Genomic DNA, 14,827 nt, shown 5'->3' on the forward strand with positions numbered 1-14,827 from the left:
TCTCTGCGTTTTGTCTGCTCCTCCTTACCTTTCTTTAGGCTTAAATGGGCTGTGCATGGACATTGGTGTACAGGTATCATGGCTGCATTCAGAAACAGTGATCAGTGCAGGGGGAGGTATAAGACAAGAGAAAGGAGCATTTTTCTTTGAGAAAGGTAAACTTTATCACATATTGTATCATTTTTATAAGCCTGCATTATTGATATGTAAAAATTAAAAAACATTTTAAAAGGGTATTTTATTTATTTTTGCTAATATTAGAGTGAAAGCCTTGCGGGCATTTGCTGTGGCATAGGAGGGACAGTGACACATAAAAAAGCACACATTCAACCTCACCCCTCGGCACATAAGGAAAGATTGGCACCAGGCCCCATAGCACTAATACACTCAAATTGAAATTTGAGATTTTTCTTATATATATATATATATATATATATATATATATATATATATATATATATATATAAAATTTATCTTTTAAAAATTCTAAGAAACGTTCCTACTTCCTGTTTATCTGGAAAAGCGACGTGATCTGCACAAAAAAGGGTGATGGCCTATAAAAATACCAGTACAAGCAGGTTTCTTTTTATGTATACCCCTTATATATTGTTTTGTATTTTACCTTTTGTGCAATTTTACTTCAGTGTTAGCCCATGTTTTTTGTTGCAGATGCTGATGCGTTTTTTGAGTCAAACCCAGGAGTGACTATGTAAAAAATATAGGAAACTCTTCTACATCTCCCTTCTGTTCCATCCATTCCTGACTTTGGCCTAAAAAAATGAAGAAAAAAAAACTCGCAACGTGGTTCACCCAACTGCAAAAGCATTTCCTGTTCCCATTCATTTCAAGGGGAGTTTTGGGGGGGGGGGGGGGAAATCTGCCCAAAAGATTGTGCAGGACATTTCTCTTTCCCTCTCTGAAACGAATGCTGCAAAAATTGTACCTTGTGAACCTAGCCTTAAGATGGCTCTTAACTCTCACTGTATGCAAAGGAGGATTTATAGTCATTTCAGTTCCATAAAATTCCTTTGATTTAATACTTGATAATTAAAGAGTTTGTCTAGGATGTCAGATTTAGGATTTTTTTTTTGTTTAAACGTCCTTAGGGTAGGCCTAGGGGAGGGGGGGGGTCTGACAGTCTGTTCCAGGTCCCCTCAGCTGTACTGGGCTGCACCCAACACCCATAGTATACACAGCACTGGGCCAAAAGCTGTAGCTCCAGTCCTTGTATAGTGGCTAGGTGCAGGTACTGCAGTTCAGCTCCCAATGACTTCAATGAGTGCAGAGTTGCAGTATTGGTGCCTGGATACTATATGGGGGTCCGGAGTCAACTGCTTCCAGCCTCCTGTCGTGTATAGTACAAGTGTTAGTAGCAGCCCTGTAAAGCTGCGGTTGCTTAATATACAGTTTATTGCAAATCCTGCAAACCACTTTAGGCAGGGGCTCCACGTGGCGTAAACACCACAACAGTTTAAGTCCCTGCAAGGTGAATGGGATTCTAGCGAATCCCATCCACACATTGCACAAAAATACGTGCAGCAGAAATGCTTTGATTTCCAAAAACGGTTGTGGTTTTGGAAAATGCACCCTGTCAATTATACAAGTATATAGGTACTAGCTATACCCATGACTTCGTCCTCGGCCCCCTCACACCTTGTGTACCCCCACCTGCAGTGCTGCACCGGCTCCCCTGCCTCTACCTTGTGGGCGCATCCAACACCAGTGCGCCCATGGCCCCCCACCTTGTACCCCACCGGCCCACTTCCTCTCCTCTTGCCCCTGAGCCCCCACTTTTTTCCCTACCCGCTCCCCCATTCCCTCACTTCCACCTCCCTCTTTAACCTGTGACCTTGGGCCCCCGCACCTCGTGTGCCAAGGTTATAGGGGCGCATAGGGTTGGGAGACCGCGCAGCTGCTGCGGCCATGCACAGCGTGCGGCAGAGGTAGACGGCGGTTTGCAGGAACTCTGCAGAGTTCCGTCCACCTCTTGCGACCCCTGGGGTCCCTGCAGACACACCAGTCCACGCCGCGTGCCGGGCTCCAGCGATGCCGGCATGCATGACGCCATTTTCTTCATGTCAGTCTGCGGCCGGATTGTGGCTCTATAGCTCCGGCCCCGCAGTGGCCTGCTCCAATCGGAGCCCCGCGGCTGATGTGGTGACATCATCTCAGGTCCTTCAGCCTACACGGACCGTTAATTCGGTGCTCGCAGACAGCCAAATCGGCAATATACGGGGATTGTGAGGTGCCTATGTTCTTTTCCGGGTGCCATTCTAGGTATGTGCGAAATTTCATTGAAATCCATTTGGCCATTGCGGTGTGAGAACGGAACAAACATCCAAACACACAAGTAAGGATAATGGAAGAAGAAAACTCTTCCGGGAATACTGCTAGGCTTTTTTTTGCCAGCCATGGTGCCTTAGGCTTAACCTGGCACTGTTGTCATGCAATTCTGTGCTGGGAACAGACGTTAGCAGAGATCTGGCTCGATTTTGCAACGTGTGAACATAGCCTAATAAGTAAAAATTTAACTATTTTGGTATGACTGTCCAATAATCCAGGATATTGGTTAATCCAATACCCGACGGTTTGATTTATGCCATTGGTGACCTATTCTCTAGTTGATACAGCTGCATATTTACAAGTCTGGTGGTAAGAATAGAAAATGGGCAGAAACATAAGAGGTCAGATCCTACAATCAGCAGAGAGTGATTTATTCTGCACAGTCAGTCACGTTTTGTAAGCAGGGCTCCGGTCACCTCCAGCCTTGTTTGCATTTGCCTAATGATTCTCAGTGTGATACATAATCAATTCCTCTGACTGCTGTTTCCGTGACATTGTCGGTTCTACCAAGATTGGCATGACTTTTTTTTTTACCCTCTCTCCATGGCCCTTTGCAACCAATCTAATTCCACCTTTTAGCAAATTTTCATCAATGAGGTCTTATTTGTATTCCTTACCCAGAGTTCTTAGCAGGGCATGCATGGTCTAATAAGTCCCTGCACCAGTCTCTCCCTAATGAGAGCCATTACCCCTTCTGACCCACATCGAGACCTCTCACCTAGCCAGTCACTATCTTACTCTGCACTGATGAAGGGCAAAAACCTCGAAACAGCTATCTGTGGACGGGAACGTCTTCCATCTGGAGGAGTTGTACTGGTTACAGGTTATTTCCTTAAGCTTCTTTGAGAACCAGGTAGTAAACTATAGGCTGTGCGTGGATGTGGTTTACATGGCTGTTTGGGGTAGTATGGCTGCTTGCGGCAGATGTGGTTGGGGGTAGTATGGCTGCTTGCGGCAGATGTGGTTGGGGGTAGTATGGCTGCTTGCGGCAGATGTGGTTGGGGGTAGTATGGCTGCTTGCGGCAGATGTGGTTGGGGGTAGTATGGCTGCTTGCGGCAGATGTGGCTTGGAGCAATATGGCAGTGTACGACAGATTTGGTTTAGGGCAGTACAGGTGTGTGCGGCAAATGCCACCAGTATTGTACAGATGTCACTCGCCACTAACAGCCACACTCACCTATGGTATTGATGATGCTGTTTAGTCCCTTCGATGAAGAAACTACTGATCGCAGCATCTGGGAACACTTTATTGTATAGGGGTCACAATCTTTGAACCAATTGTCACCCCTGCAACATTATAATACAGCAGCTGGGAGCCTATTATAGGGTCCCAGAAGTGCCATCCTGGTGGTTCTTGTGCATTTTTAAAATGTGAAAAGAAAGTCCAAAAATATAAATAATTCAAAAATATAAAAATTAAAACAATATAAGAAATATGGATTGGTATTGCTGCACCTGAAACTTAAAATGGAAAAGGTAAATACCAAAAAAAAAAAAAAATTGCTGTGTACAAATTGCTTTTTTTTCCGGTCAACTTATTCTTCCAAAAAGCAAATTCAGAATAACTATCCATTTAGGAGGGAGGTGAGGAGGAACAAAAGGGCTAGGGAAGTGGAGAAATAAGCATTTTGCTTTGATGAGGTATACGGCAATGTTTCTATGGCAATGTTTAGTACTATTGATCTGTATGCAGAGTTCTCTGAAGATAGAAACCACTTAAAGGGATTCTACCACTAAAGCAACATTTTTTCTGTTTACCACGTCGGAATAGCCTAGGCTATTCGTCTCTTACCTTTAGACGTGGTCTCCGTGGTGCCGTTCCTTAGAAATACCAGTTTTAACTGGTATGCAAATGAGTTCTCCGCAGCAATGAGGGCAGGCCCTAGTGCTCAAACAGCAATGGGGGCGTCCCCACTGCTGCCCGAGAGCTCACTCCAGCGACGCCTACATCTTCAGCTGCAACCCCGCCTCTTCTGTCTTCTTCTGTCGGTCCATCTTCCAATGCCTGCGCAGTACGCTCCTGTATTGAACTACAAGAGCTCGGAAGTTGGACCGACAGAAGAGGCGGGTTTGCAGCTGAAAATGGAGGCGTCGCTGGAGTGAGCTCTCGGGCAGCAGTGGGGACGTTTGAGCGCTGTGGTCCGCCCTCATTGCTGTAGAAAACTGATTTGCATACCCGTTAAAACCGGTATATCTAAGGAACGGCACCGCGGAGACCACGTCTAAAGGTAAGAGACGAATAGTCTTTCTTAAGGCTATTCCAACGTGGTAATTAGAAAAAATGTTGCTTTAGTGGTTGAATCCTTTTAAAGGGGTTGTGCCAGCAAACATGGCTGATTTGTTCTTCTCAGGAAGTGTATATTGGGCAGCAGGATCTACTGTGTCACCAAACAGTTTTGGTTTTGGGCCACTCCCAACGGCGTTATCTAAGTAACCTCCCCCAATTTTTCACCCTATGACCCCCATATGGGGATCTAGTCTTTGCTTTAGAGTGGTAAAATATGGGCTGAAGGTCTGCAGCAGTCCAGCAAAATTGTGAACAGGTCGAGGACAGGGAGAGGTCATACACAGAAATCAAATAGATCAGTACAAGTAGGAGCAGAGCAACACGTAACCTGTTTGAGGTCATCCACAAATAGCCAAAATATAAAAACCCTCACAGGAAAGAACAGGCTGAGATCCTATATTGCTCAGGCGCTGTATCGGTTTTAAATAGGCCAGGGCTTCCAGGCATTGGTTGGAAAGGCCCAGAGGTGTGCATGTTACACATTTAAGTTTCCGGGATGGAGGATGTACCCGTCCTATAGGCAGGCCCCATTGCATCTGCAGTAAGAGGACGGCCATGGCTACCTGGACCATTGAGTCATTTGAATGGGATGGACTCATAGTATTGCCATGAGACCAATGGATGTCTCTTCCTGCGGAGAAAGCAGCTATGTTTTCTAATACTTCACCACCCCTTTAAGGCTCTTTAACGTGAGCTCATAGCATGAGCATCTATCTATCTATCTATCTATCTATCTATCTATCTATCTATCATATCTATGAAACAGAGTTGCAATGGTCATAATACTATAGTGGAATAGCAAGTCAGAAGCTTCAAAGCCCCTATTCTATTCGTGAGACAGCAGGTGTCTATAATACATGTGATAGTGTATAAATAATAATCCTTGGCTTCTAGGTCTCAGGGACTCGAGACTTCTATAGCAATGCCTTAGACAGACGGCACTTTAGAAGAGCGTCTTTGTTATAATACCCAATTCAATTTCTATGAGAGCAACTTAGATCTTCACAAGAACAAAGGATGAAGAGATGTTTTCTCCAGGACTAGAACGTCAGCGAAGATCTATTCTGCATACTAAGGGACAATAGAAGAAAATGTAAAGACGCCCTAAACTTGGGTGACCCTGATTGGTGCATCACAACAGGAACCCCAAATACCTACCAGGAGATGTACTGTTAAGGACCTCACCTCAATAGACATATTCAGAATGGACCTTTAAGGAACTCCATCTAAGGAAATGCTTTGAACATCAAAGAAGCAAAAAAAAAAAAAAATTGCCTTGAAGAGAATTCCTTGAGAATGCCGTAAGAGTTCAAGAGTTTATCAGAACTACAAAAAAGATGTGTGTTACATGTGGCGGCAGCACAGCTATGTATAGTGCTAGGACAAAGACAACTGAGAGACCGTTGTGCAAAACCAGCATGTAAGCCCCCTCCTGCAACCCACATCTTATATCACATTTGGCTTCTTTCACATTGTGTTTAATGTGTCTATTAAATGTACGACCCGGGAAGACAATGACCGCCATCCATCCCCCACGGGCGTACAGCATACTTGTTTATCACTGGACGCCATTGCAGCTCTTTTATGTGAAGCAAAAAGAACAAAAAATTCGGACATGCAGGACTTTGTGTCTGGCTAAAAAAAATAAAATAAATTGTTTCCCTGCAGAGAGGCCTCAGGCGGATACCGGCGGCCACCTTTACAAACCCATTCATGTGAGTGGGTTTTAAAGCTGACCGCCAGGGTTCCGTCCCCTGTCCAGTTTCGCCGGGGCTGAGGATGGAAACCCGGTGGAATGGCAAACACGGGGCACAAGTGTGAACAAAGCGTAATAGTTTAAAGTGAATGTTCCAAAACTCATGATATTGATGCGCATGCGCATCCCCCCAAACTTAGAAAATTAGCCTTGACTGCCACTGAGGCACAGAGCCGCCAACGCATGCGCAGGGACATATCCCCTGTCTGAGTCCTCAGCTCTGAATACATCATTGTTGTTGGGGGGTTGTCCAGGAATTGAATAAACTTCAAAGGAGCACTAGGCAGGTGCAACATAGAAAAAAAAAAGATATAGCCACACGTGAATTAGTGCCACTTCAGAGTCCACGTGCCGTCACATTCATCGGTTACAAGGCCTGAATGCAGTTCAGTCTCATTCAAGTGAGAAGCAATACTGAGAGCAGCCACTATACATTGTACTGTGCTTAGTAGGCAGTAAAGAGGCCAACAAGCTCATCTAAATTCTTTGGTCTCTTTAATATACTGATTCACGGAGTCCCAGGTATTAGACCCCCACCATCCTGATATTGATGACCTATCCTAAGCACAAGAAATACACATTATACCCCTGGAAAACCTTTACTTGACACATCTATGTTCATTAGTTGCCATTTATAATCTGTAAAATTATGGAATACAATACAAAAAGTGGGAAATGAAAGTAAGGTCCAGGAGCTATTTAAAGGAAATGTTTGGCCTACTTCCTCCATGGTCATGAAAGAACCTGCTGAAGTGTACTGATGCAGAAAGAAAGGGAACAATAACAGGGGCTGCTTCACTTCCAGAAACTGCCAGTCTTACCATGAGAAACTGGTGAACTGTTTAAGGGGTTGTTAAAAAAAATAAAAATTAAAATCTGATGTTTTCCACCTTACAAAGCCCTGCCACTAGGGGGCCCCTATCTTTTAAATCTGCTGTCCAGGAGCTGTGGTCAAATAAAATACGTCCTTGGTGCAGAGGCGGGATTGTGAGACATAGGTGGGTGCAGCGGGCATTATCTCTGTACAGGCACTTATAGAGGGTGAAATAAGTATTGAACATGTCACCGTCTTTCAAAGTACTGAAATGTATTTAGTACTTGGTGCCAGGGGTGTAACTTGAGGGGGTGCAGTTGCATCGAGGCCCAGGAGCCTTAGGGGACCCATAAGCACTGGCATCTGTATTGAGTTTGCAGCTTCCATCTGGCACATAAAGCAAGGAGACCCTCAGATTACCCTAACCACACTAAGGGTGCATTCACACTAAGTATACGCTGAGCTGATTCTGAACGTAAATATGCGCGTATCACATTGAAACCAATAGGGAAAAAAGCAGCTCATTCATTTATATGGGGAGCGCACACTCCCATTGAAATGAATGGGATCTGCTTTGTACACGCTGATTATGAATGTGTTTTACGTTCAGAATCAGCTCAGCGTATACTTAGTGTGAATGCACCCTAAAGTGGATTAAACTCCTTAACACCTGTAACGATCACTATCAAGAATAGGTAGAGGGCCACGAACAAAAGATTGCAGCGGGGCCACAAGACTTTAGTTACGTCACTGCTTGGTGCAAAAGCCCTTGTTGGTGATGAAGTTTCAGGGCGCCTCCTGTTTGGAGACATCAGTGTCCTGCATTGCTCTGGTGTGATTTTGGCCCATTCACTCTTCACACCCTGAAGGTTCCTCTGTGGACTCTGAGCTTTACTTCCTTCTGTAGATTTTCTGTTGGATTCAGCTCAGGTGATCGCTTGGCCATTCTAGCAGCTTTATTTTCTTTCTCTGACGTCAATTGAGCGTTTCCTATGTTTGGGATCATTGTCTTGTTGAAATGTCCACCTTTGTTTCATCTTCGTGATCCTGGTCGTTGGCAGCAGATTTTTATCAAGACTCTCTCGGTACATTTGTCCGTTCATCCTTCCTTCCCTCAATTCTATGAAGTTTGCCAATACCAGGTGGGGAGAAAAAGCCCCACACCATGATGTTCCCACCTCCATACTGTGCCTTGTGGCCTCCAAACATGGTGTGTGTCATGGCATCCAAAGCTCACTTTTGGTCTCATCTGACCAGATTCCCTTCTCCCAGGATTTCACAAGCTTGTCTTGAATATTCATGTTGGCCAGCAATGGAGTCTTGTGCGGTGAGCCATGGAAGGTGGGGGCATTACTCATGAAACCATTGGACCTGTTGACTCCAGTTTTTTCTGGTGGTCCTTGACTCTTGGACAACTCTTCTAATGTAAAGTACATCAGATTCAGGTTGTGAAGATCTTGAGACAGCTCACTGTCTAGGACTGGACTAGTATAATTAGTATAACATGATTGGTGGCAAACTTGTAAAATAGTTCTGGAGAGAAGTTGTATCCCATGAAGGCTTAGTAGGGGATGTGAGTTCTCTATACAGGAGTGTAAAACGGCAGCAGGCCTGGCACCACATGGCCCTGGAATCCAAAATGGAGGTTACACAAGCTGCCATCAGGCCATGTAACCGATGAACGTGACGTCACATGGCCTGTGAGACGGAAGCGACTCTCATTGAGCACCACTGTGGCTTTTAACAGTTGATCCCCGGGGCTTCCAGGGGTTTTCTTCCCCAGAATATACAATTTAAAACTCACAGAAAATCCCTTTAGGCCGGGCCCCACTTTGTGTTTTAATTGTTGCAGATTTTGTTGCTGGGGATTAAGAAGATGAAGGGAGATGTATAAGAACGTCCTATATATTTCCCATTCCTTTGGTAGCCATTCTTGGCTCAAAAAAACCGCAGCAAAATCTGAAACGAAAAAAGCTGCATTTCCGCAACGTGGAGTCTCAGCCTAAGGCTGAGGCCCCACATTGCAGCTTTTTTTGTTGCAGATTTTGTTGCGTTTTTTGGAGACAAGGCCAAGAATGGCTACATAAGGAATGGGAGAGATATAGGAAGTTCTTATACTTCTCCCTTCTGCTCAGTCCACTTCTGGCTTTGGCTCAAAAAAACGCAACAGAATAAGCTGTGTTTCCGCAATGTGGGGCCTCAGCCTAAAGGAGTTGTTCAAGTTTAGAAAAAACATGGTCAACTTCTTTCCACAAATAGGGTCACAGGTTGTGCTCAAGCCCCATTAAGTTCAATGGAGCTTAGCTGCAGTACCAGACACCACCAATAGACAGGTGTGGCGCTGTTGTTAAGGCTTTACGTATATCACTGTGTATCAGTGGCGCCTCCAGGGGCTACAGGATGTAACTGCAATATCATATTAGGGATTGTTCTGTATATATCTTATGGAGATGTGCAGGGAGCCTTCTCTGTTCTGGCGGGGTGTGCTGATAACAGGGCGCACAGTAATAATGGCTATTTCCCAGCTCGGGATTCTTTCCACATTGTTCTTTTCATCCTTTCATCGTGTCATTTCCCCTCGTGCCGGGCTGCATGTCATCCCTCCTCCCCCCCCCCCACCCTCACAGGCCACACCCCCGCAGGCCCCGCCCCTCGCACGCCGCCAGCCTAATCGTGGAATCCCTGTCAATCCGCACCAAGGAGCTCCATGTAACGCTATCTCCTATTGGTCGCCCGCTGGCCATGTAACCAATCAGACCGCGGCTACCATGGTGGAAGGAATAAATACAAGATGGCTCCTCATATAAAGCCAGGCATCTGGCTCCTCTGCCGCCACGATAAAATAACGTCTTTAAATCGGTTTAACCGGCAAAGCCGCTTCCGCTGTGGCCCCGAGGAGTGAACAGCTCCCTAGTGACGAGGGCTAGCAACATTAAAGCCGCCTGGGTGTGGCCGTGGAAGAGGTGGGCGGCCATGCACTAGACGCATCCGCTGTCCCGGAGGCTGAGGCGAGGCTAAGCCCAGACTTTAGGCCCCGGCTGTGTCCCGGCCCTGTGCTCCTTTCCCGGGACGGCCTCGCTCGTCTGGCAGCGCTGTGGAGCGGGAGTGTGTGTGAGATAAAGCGGCTCTCCAGGTCGTCATGGCCGTGTCCAGGTACGTATGAGCCCGGCTCGGCAGAGAGGCAGGCCACGCTGGTAAGCACACAATGCCTGCACCCATGACCTCTCTTGTGGTGGTCTCCTGACCCCCTTATTACCCCCCACACTAGGGGGCGCCAGGTTATTACATTAGTCACAGCAAGGATCATTCTTTAATAATAAGATTTAGTTTCTCTTCCAGGGAAAGCTGGGTGATCACTCTTGTAGCTCCCTGCACAGAGTCACTCAGCTTTCCCGTAGATCTGCACAGTAGGTGACTAAGGATCCATGCACACCATGAGGATTTTCCTCATGGATTTCAATGCAGAAAGTTCACATCATAATCCATTAGTATTGAAGGAGTTTGGGGGCCTTAAATGTGGGTTTTACCCAGCTGATCAGTGCATGCGATAGGACACCAGTATCTGATCTGTGGGGGGTCTGACACCTGGACCCTGCACGGATCAGCTGTGTAGCAGCCAGTGCATTGGGCAAGGAGCGTGCGCAGGGACTACTATGCAAGTAATAGGAACAGCACAGTGTCTCGTTCACTCTGGAGGCGCTGGGGAATTGCACCACTGTCCCCAGTACTCGAATAGGAGATCCTGCACGCACTACTCACCCACTGCAACAGGTTCTGGTACCCGGAGGTTTCTAAAACAGATGATCTGTGCAGGTTCCAGGTGTCCTACCCCCCTCCTTCTCCACAGATCACACACTGATGTCCTATCCAGAGGTCATCAGTACAAAAATGCCATTTCTGGATGTAAAACCTCTTTAAGGCTAAGTCCCCATATGACGTCCCGTCGCAAAAAAAAAAGCTGCAGGGAAAAACCGTGGCTGTAACGCATCGCAGTTCATTCCTGCAGCACTTTAGGCGGAGGGTTGCTGAGGTTTCCTCTGCAGACTTTTTGTTACAATTATACCTATGGGGGATGCACCGGTGTTTCCATAGGTATAATTGATATGCTGTGATTTTCCAAAACCCGCACTGATTTTGGAAATCGCAGCATGTCTGCAGCGCAGTTTTTACCGCAAAGTGGGCGTGGGATTCGCTAAAATCCCATCCACTTTGACCTGACTTTAAAACACTGTGGTTTTCCCCTCAGCATTTTCACTGTGGGCAAATCATGGCGTTTACACCCCATAGTGATCTAGCCTAAAGGTGTTGAGAAACGCTCATGCACATGATGCAGACTTTTTCTGTGCAGAAAGGCACCTTTTATTTATTTTTTCTTTTGCATGGATTAAAAAGGGACCCCTGCAGATCAGCTGTACCAAGACATCATAGCTGTCAGTAATTGTTATATTGTAGGGCCGCGCTGCTCACTTAATGTACAAACTGTAGCAGTGAGTGTAGGTGCTATAGTGCTGGCATGTGGAAGTCTGAGACAGCGCTGCAGTTCCTACATTTGCTGCTATAGTTTGTATGCTAAGGATCAGCCATCAGTATGCTAAACCAGGTAACCCCTTAAAGGGAGTCTGTCAGCAGGAAACTTGGTATTTCACTAATAGTACCTTTTAGGGCAGGGATAGGGAACCTTGGCTCTCCAACTGTTACAAAACTCCAACTCCCAGCATGCATACTTGCTCTGCCGTTCTTGGAACTCCTATGGAAGTGCGTGGAGCATGTTGGGAGTTGTAGTTTCACAGCAGATGGAGAGCCAAGGTTCTCTACCCATATTTTAGGGCATCTTCTACACTTTACAAAGATGTCCAGCTTTTTGGCAGTGGTAAAAAAAAAAAGCTGCATTTTTTCATTACTTGCAAAGTGGATAGAATTCTAGCCAACTCCATCCATATTGCAGACAAAATCTGCAGCAGAATCACAAATCCCCTGCGCTTTAGAAAATTGCAGCATGTCAATTATGCTTACGGAAATGCTGGCGGTTTCCCTATAGTTAGTATAGGGCAGAAAGTCTGCAAAGGAAAACTCTGTAGACTTTGTATGAAATGTGATGCAGGAAAAATAACGTGTTCCCGCCATGGTCACAGCAGATTTTGGTTGCAGCTCGCTATGTGGTGCCTGAGCCTCATTCTGCATTGCAGCTCCATTTTTGTGAAAGTCAGCGTTTCATGCTTATGCATATTATCTGAAAAGGGGTTTTTGCGTATTTCTTCTCCTTTTGGGGTCTCATTCTCCAGTCTACATTACTGCCACCCTTCTTCATTGCTTGAGTGACATCCTCCATTTTGCTTGCACTGACGTCTTGCTCTTCTGGGTGTACAACATGACGTCACGGGCTTGGGCCTTACAGTCAATGCCGCACTTGTCGCAGCTGATCCGGACAATGTGGGCAACGGGCGAGGAGCGGGCCAGCAGTTCGGTTTAGTCTAGAGCAGAAAGTGATAAGAGAAAAAACTCCCCTAAAACCCTTTTTTAGGAGATAATAATAAAATGCAAATTTTCATAAAACTGATCTGAAATGCAGAATAACACAGTCATCTTTGGAAAGTATAAAGCTGATCTACAAGGTGATTAGTTTGATCATGGTTTTCCTGCTGACAGACTCCTTTTAAAAGAAGGTCAAAATCTCTGTCAGTTGGCAAGGATTTTCATAGTTTTTTTTTTGTTTGAGCTGCTAAACTGTACAATATCCAAGGCTCAGAGTTTTGCTATAGGTTCTGTGCATAGTCAGCCATGTGGCTTGCAGATGAGACCACTCCCCCCAAACTGTAACCAATAGCTGCATACTATTGCCAATAAACCGGTGTTTTGTCTGCCTGCAAATATGACAGTGTTGAGCTCCGTTCACATGACCATATTCTGCCAAAAAAAATGTGTCTGCATTGCATCGCCATGTCATCAGTACTCGCAGATCTGTAAAAAGACTGGTATAATCCCATACTCTTCTATAGGGGATTATATACCATAAATATGGACAGAGTTTAGACAGACTGGACACTGATCAGTAAAAACCACAGATGGGTTTGTATATAATCCGTATACAGAGAATTTCAGTCAAGTGCATGTGGCCTTGGCATGCATTATTTCATTTTGTAACTTGCCTGGTATGACTTTCAAGAATCTGGGAAAGCTGGGTGACTACCTCTGTAGCCCTAGCAGTGGAGATTGGTGTTCTGTTGTTACATCTCTCCCTTTCCCCAGCTAAGGGCATGTGAAGCAGTTCTTCTGGTGACTTGGCAATTTCCTTTTTAAAAGCTTTCTTGAAAAAAATAAACTTAACAGGTTTTTCAGGACTCAAGGATTGATGATCTATCCTTTAAGGTTATGTTCAAATCTGCGTTGTAGTATGTCTGAAATCTCGGATTTAAATGTTCTGCTCGTCTGACTTTTTTTTTTTTTTTTTTTTTTTTTTTAACCTGATATTCACCCCAGTGATATCGGGTAAAAAATAACCAGATGGACCGCATTATAGTCAATGGAGTTCCTCCGGATCAGATGTCATCAGTTTAATTCTATGATGGGATTATACAATGCTGATGTGAATACGCCCTTAGATCTGTGGGGGCCGCACCACGGATCTGCTGTATGAAGTGACCAAAGCATTCGGCTAAGCACTGACGTCTCTGCGTTAAAACCAGTGCGCAGCGCTGTATACTTGTGTAGTGGTTTTTGGTTTTCTAGCTCACCTTCTTTCACTTAAATGAGACTGAGCTGCTGTCGGGTCATGTGACGCATGAATGTGATGTCACGTGGCCTGTCAACTGAAGTGATGTGGCTTCAAATGGCTCATAGGCGGTTCCCGGGTGTCAGACACCTGCACGTCTATGATGCTTTGCCAGAAGTGTAATGCTGAGTTCACACAGTTTTGTCGGTCGGATTTTGATGCAGAATCTGGCTAGCTGCGAATGGATGTTGGTGCATCCATTTATTTATTTTTTTAATAACATATATAGATGGATCCATGCACTAACTGAAGGATATGTAAAAGTTCTGCAGCTCCAATTCATTTACACATCTGTGAGGGATGCAGTGTCACCGGTGTGGCACATTCTTGTTTGCCTGGGGCCCAAATAACAAAGTAGCAGCTTTTGCAAGGTCCGGAACTGTGAGTCATTGGGGCAGAGTTAATAGATCTTGTTTAGATACAAGGTTTCTGGCATAGGTCACAATTATTTTGTGCAAATCGAGTTTTTGTGGGAAGTTGTCATTTTATATAAATAAACCATCAAAATGTGTTGGTTTCCCCGGGGCTTATTTCCTGCTACCTTTTGCTGTTATCACCTGTCTCCAGCATCCCATAACTGCAGCAGCCAATAACCTGCTGTCAGTGACTGGTTGTTCATATTGATGTTTCTGTGATGACATCAGCAGAAATAGACATGGGAGCCCAAAGTGTAGGAATTAACCAACCGGATCATTGCTTTCATATTGCAGCTTGCAATGGACAAATATAAACTGGGATGTGATTGGCTGCTGCAGGCAAAGCCCCCATCTCCATATTTTCATGAACAAGGTTCTCAGAACAAATCGTTTTGCAGGGACTCCGCTTTCATTCATATATAATGGGCCGGGTAGGGTTGT

The 14,827-nt window shown here is 45.3% G+C and overlaps 1 protein-coding gene across 3 annotated transcripts in view; it reads left to right on the plus strand.

The window, feature by feature from the left end:
- Positions 1-10,004: 10,004 nt before the first annotated feature.
- The window catches only part of BTAF1 (B-TFIID TATA-box binding protein associated factor 1), a 47,934-nt gene continuing 43,111 nt past the window's right edge, over positions 10,005-14,827 (plus strand). For all 3 annotated transcript variants that reach the window (XM_075258746.1, XM_075258748.1, XM_075258747.1), the window contains exon 1: positions 10,005-10,354. In XM_075258746.1, the coding sequence (XP_075114847.1) occupies positions 10,341-10,354 (14 nt within the window). In that variant the 5' untranslated portion in view covers positions 10,005-10,340. The remainder of the gene's footprint in view (positions 10,355-14,827) is intronic.

Source organism: Leptodactylus fuscus, chromosome 10 (assembly GCF_031893055.1).
Source record: "Leptodactylus fuscus isolate aLepFus1 chromosome 10, aLepFus1.hap2, whole genome shotgun sequence".
Classification (NCBI taxonomy): Eukaryota; Metazoa; Chordata; class Amphibia; order Anura; family Leptodactylidae; genus Leptodactylus; species Leptodactylus fuscus.